We start from the raw sequence: 5,256 nt of genomic DNA, 5'->3' as shown, positions 1-5,256 counted from the left end.
GTAGAAAAGTGAACTGAATTTTCTTCATGTTCGTTTGTTTTTCTCATTTTTTTCTTCAGTTGATTTGAAGGTAATTGCTGTGAAGTTTACAGCTCTGGGTAATTTTTCTGTTTCCTACGAATACAGACCATGTTCTGCACATGAAGGCTGGGAATTAACTTCATGGTGTCTGGTAGTATTTTCTTCTTTGAAGAGGTTACCTTCCAGAAAGATTGCCTAAGCCCCATTGTTAAAGATTGGTCTCGTTAAGGCAGTTTTTGAGATTTTGTAAATTAATGAATTACTCTGCAGTGGTCAAATGCAGTTCACTTGAAAGCTTGGGTGAGTGTGGCAGATAAAGGAACTCAAGGATGGAATTAGTGCTCGAGGGACGGATGGCACCATGATGCCACCTGGCGCAGTACCAATAAGGACACAGCTGCCTGGCCCCTGCATGACGGCCCGCTGGGAGCTGGGAAGGGGGCCCATGGCAGCCTGATTAGCTGCCAGCCTTCTCTGCTTTGCAGTTCCCTTAGCTGCTTTCAGGGTTTTAAACTCAGCTTTTGTTTCTTTTCGTTACCAGTTTATACACTGAAGCCTCAAGAAAGGCAAAAGCCATGTTCAGGTGATTTTGAAAGCTGAATGGTATGCAGCCCAATTCTAGCGCTGTGTTCACCTTCCTCCTTCCCAGCACAGCCGTTTTGTGATGTACTCTCACCCAGTGACTCGCTGAGATCTCAGCTTGGACTAGGGAGGGACCTGGCCCCACTAGGGGTGCCTGAAGCCCCTCAGGCTGAGAATCGCGTGTAGGGCGCGGCCCAGGGCTTTCTAGAAGCCAATAGTGCTCTCTGGGTGTATATAGCATATAGCCTACTCTGCTGCAGTCCTTTATGAAGTGTGTCTTGGTGAATTTGAGGTTTTTCCAGCAGTGGTGCTGGATTTGCATTGTTGTACACATGCCCACACTGATTTTCCTCCGGACAGCCGCCACCGGACAGTTGGCTTAGTTTTTCGCTCCAGGGAAGCTTCAGATAATTGGTTCATTTGAGGCTCAGCCCTGGACAAACTAGTGACTTGCCATGTACCCACCATTCAGCTGTGAACCAGACTCAATAGTAATCTTCCAAGAGGTTTAAAGCATCAAAACTTGGTTTGAGCCCTGGCCGGTTTGGCTTACTGGATAGAGCGTCAGCCTGCGGACTCAAGGGTCCCAGGTTCAATTCCGGTCAAGGGCATGTACCTTGGTTGCAGGCACATCCCAGTAGGGCGTGTGCAGGAGGCAACTGATCGATGCTTCTCTCTCATCGATGTTTCTAACTCTATATCCCTCTCCCTTCCTCTCTGTAAAAAATCAATAAAATATATTTAAAAACAAATAACTTGGTTTGAGATTCCAGGACGGGTTAAGAATTTGTGTGAAGTCTATGGTGAGCTCTGAAGTTCATGGTGGACACAGCCTTGGTCTGAGGTGGACATCCCAGAAGCTTCTCCTGTGGCTGAGCCACGACCTGTGGGACTTGCCGAGCTTGTGTGGTTTGGTGACCTTAGGTCCCTCCCAGCTGCAAAGTGGTGGAATTTTTACATCACTGACTTGTGTAGAGGTCTTAGATCTCAGGCCCACACCTGCTCCCTTTCTTGAGACTTCAGATGTTTCCCATTTAAATGTTTTTCTACTAAAACTGCCAGATGAAATGCAGGGTGAAACCCAGTTAAAACTCGGATAAATTTAAGTATAATTATATCCCAAATATCGCATGAGACATTTATATAAAAAATGGTTCGCTTTCGCAGCAGATACTGAAAACATTGTCTGAAATTCAAATCAAATTGGGCATCCTGTATCTTTATTTGCTGAACCTGGCAACCCTGCCCTTTATACTACACTTCAATGTAATTAATAAAATGTATGGCATTCCTGGCATGCAGTCCACCTGATTCCTCCTCACAGTGGTAGCTGAGGTAATGATCAATGGCGATAACTTGGTTTATTGATGCTGATCCCTATTTTTTTCTAACAAAAACTCCTTAAGCCACATGTGAAAATGACCATCATGTTACATCATCTTGCACATCCCTCCTGGCTTCTGGGATGAGGATGGAGTTGCAGGGAACACTGTGGAGGTAGGAGAAAGTGCGTGAAAATGGAATTATTCAACTCACTGTGGGAGTAGGTGAATAACTTCATTGAGGTTATGAACATATTCTCATCTAAATGTTATGAATTTACAGCTTTGGTAAATGCTATGCTGGGTTTCACAGATTTTTCCTAGTGTTCACTGGGTGTTTAAGACGTTATCTTAGGAGCGTCTGATTCTTCTGAGTCACATCAGAAGTTAAATCATGATTTTGGGAAGAGCTAGTCCAACTCACAGGTGGGGAAGGGAAATAAGATATTGACAGGCCAGTGGGATGGGTATTGATTCTTCAAGTTGCCTCTGTTCCCCTCAAGAACTGGTGTACCTCGTGGCTTATGATTCTTAGCTAGGCCTATCCAAAGGAATCTTTCTTAACCAGCAGTAAATTAAAGTCACAGGGAACTTGCAAAGGAGCGCACCAGGCTCTGCCTCCACCCCATTCCAGCAGTGGGAGGCGCCAGGGAAAGCTGGTCCTCCAGCAGGACATGGGCTGTGACAGGGACTAAAAAGAGAGAAGCTGTGGTCTGAAAGGATGCTGGAGTGGAGAGAAGCTAAAATTAGGTATTTACTTTGTTCCCCTCGACTGACAGCCCTGATTAGAGTTTAAAGAGCACCCAGATCCATGAGCCCATGTTTCTTTCTGTGGGATAAGGATAGACAGCAGCCACAAATCTACAGACAAATGATCTTTGAGGTCCCACCAGAACAGACCTGACATTGAAGGAGAAACCTTTTATTGGCACAGTATTCCTTCTTTAATAGGGTATAGCAGTGATTTTTAAACAATAAAGGCTGGTTTCTCTCTATTTTCATTGTATTAAGAGGTCAGTAAGTCAGTCAAATCAAGACCACCCAGTTTAAGGAGACAGTTGGTAAAACTACTACAGCTCTTCCAACATTAGACTACTTCATTCTCATGATCAGCTGAGGTGCACAAAAAAATAAAACTTCTATTTAAAAATCATGCCAAGATCAGAGCAGGTTTGCAACACTGCAAAGCTCGACAGATGCAGGAGCCCCGGGGAGAGTGGCTTTTTCCAAAGGGCTGCCCCACTATTCTCTTCTCAACCTATTTTCAAATTAGAAAGCTGCTTGCTCAGAGGTACTGCTGATGGTGGGATGCATGGGAAGCAAACATTAGGAAATCCACCTTTCATTCCTTTGGAAAAACCCTGTAGGCCTATCATGCTCCCTGGTGATGCACAGATGGAGAAGGACGAAGGATGTGGAGGTGGTTGCAGGAAGAGCCGAGCAGCACTAGTCTAAGGGGGAAGGACTTGCATTGCGTGTAGCAGTGGTTTAAATGCATTGTGACAACAGTCCACTGAGTGGCCTGGGAGGTAGCCAGGCCTTGGCTGTGTCTCCTTGGAAGACTGCTCTCATGGTAGACACAAGGTTTGGCCCAATCCAGTCCTTCAGGCCCTGTCTAAAACCCATTTGTACTCAAAGAATAAAAGACACTCCTATCCCTCATGTCACCCCCAGCCCCACTGGCTATATTTCAGGAAACACTGCCCCAGGGCTGGCTGGAAGGGCCCACAGCGGGTTAGATCCTTTTCCAGTACTGGTCCGTGCAGGGGAGTCCAGCCACGATCTCCGACTCAATTCCACAGTGATCCTGTCCTCTGAGGATTTTAAAGAAGCCTGGAAAGCAAAAGTAAGATGCCTTTAAAGTGCGCCTTGGGTTTGGGGCCTTGCCAACATATTCAGACTCATCCCTGAAAGACCCAGGAGCGAAAGTCACCAAACAGACACCAACCCAGCATCAGGGTGCTCTACCAGCTTCCAGTTTACACAGCAGCCCCGCTCCACATCAACCCCATGTCACCTGTCACTGCACCTGGTGCAAGGGGGATGGGAGCACAGCGATCTGAAGCTGGGCCCTGCTCCCTACCACCCTCTCTCAGGATCAGAAGCTGCCCTTGGGGCAGAGGGAAACTAGCCCCCTAGCACCTGGAAGGTCACAGTTAAGCCTAGGGTTTGGAGCTGTGCAGTGGGTAGAGCAGAGGAAGATAAGATGACAACTGTGTTCTGGCTTGTAACACCCTATTCTTAGCAGGAAGGGAGCGGCACTCACCATTGTCACCCCAGTCGGTGTTCCAGGAGTTGCCAACCAGCCAGTAGGGGGTGTCATTCTCCACTCCCCAGCCCAGAATGCGGACTGCATGGCCTCCCACCATTTCTCCGGTGACATGTTGGTACACGCCTGAGAAAGGAAAACACCAGTCAGGCTGAGACCCAGCCACCGCCCCATCCCTCACAGCACCCCTCCACATCTGCTGGCTCCCCAGGCAGGATAATCGGGGCCCAAAAGGCCTACTATTATCTTCAAATGGGGGTTCTCTATTCGGGAGTTATTTGAATATATTTTTGAAAGCCCAACACACAATTATGTTGAGTAAACATTAAAATGGGAGTCCAATGAAACATGCCTGTTGGTTGCCTTTAAAACTAAAGTTATAAATTAGAATTTAAGAAATAATTTAACATTTAAATACCAATGGTCTGTTTTACATACTAGGACTCCATGTAATGATTTGTCGAAAGCAGTGTGTGGCAGAGAGTTCACCTGCTGCTCTGGGGTCACCAGAGAGGAGATGCAGAAAAGAGCTGAGCTGTTGGAGCCAGTGTCAATCAATGGGAGAGAAAAAGTGCTCAGGGAGCTGGCCAGCCAGCTGTACCCTAGTGAGTCACTTTGCTGGAAATGTATTCTTAACTAACATGGGGGCTGTGCTAAGAACTACCAACTTTAGCTCTAGCTGGTTTGGCTCAGTGGATAGAGCGTGGGCCTGCAGACTGAAGGGTCCCAGTTTCGATTCAGATCCAGGGCACACGCCTGGGTTACAAGCTCGATCCCCAGTAGGGGGTGTGCAGGAGGCGCCAATCAATGGTTCTTATCATTGATGTTTCTCTCCCTCTCTCAAATCAATAAAGATATATTTTTTAAAAATTCCCAGCTTTATAGTATTTTTTTCTTGTCAGAATCATCTTCTTTTGTCTAATCCAGCGGTTCTCAACCTGTGGGTCGCTACCCCTTTGGGGATCAAACCACCCTTTCACAGGGGTCGCCTAAGACCATCGGAAAACACATATATAATTACATATTGTTTTTGTGATTAATCCACTATGCTTTAATTATGTT

At 46.5% G+C, this 5,256-nt stretch overlaps 1 protein-coding gene across 1 annotated transcript in view; it reads right to left on the bottom strand.

Annotated features, from left to right (window-relative positions):
* Positions 1-2,826: 2,826 nt before the first annotated feature.
* Positions 2,827-5,256, bottom strand: part of CTSB (cathepsin B) — a gene marked incomplete at its 5' end in the record, with an annotated part of 13,191 nt that continues 10,761 nt past the window's right edge. The window contains 2 exons of the mRNA XM_023753058.1: positions 2,827-3,758; positions 4,192-4,467. Of these exons, the coding sequence (XP_023608826.1) occupies positions 3,661-3,758; positions 4,192-4,467 (374 nt within the window). The remainder of the gene's footprint in view (positions 3,759-4,191; positions 4,468-5,256) is intronic.

This window comes from Myotis lucifugus, unplaced genomic scaffold, assembly GCF_000147115.1.
Source record: "Myotis lucifugus unplaced genomic scaffold, Myoluc2.0 scaffold_1, whole genome shotgun sequence".
Lineage (NCBI taxonomy): Eukaryota > Metazoa > Chordata > Mammalia > Chiroptera > Vespertilionidae > Myotis > Myotis lucifugus.
The sequence above is the reverse complement of the archived record's forward strand: the minus strand, read 5'-3'. Positions and strand labels throughout refer to the sequence as shown.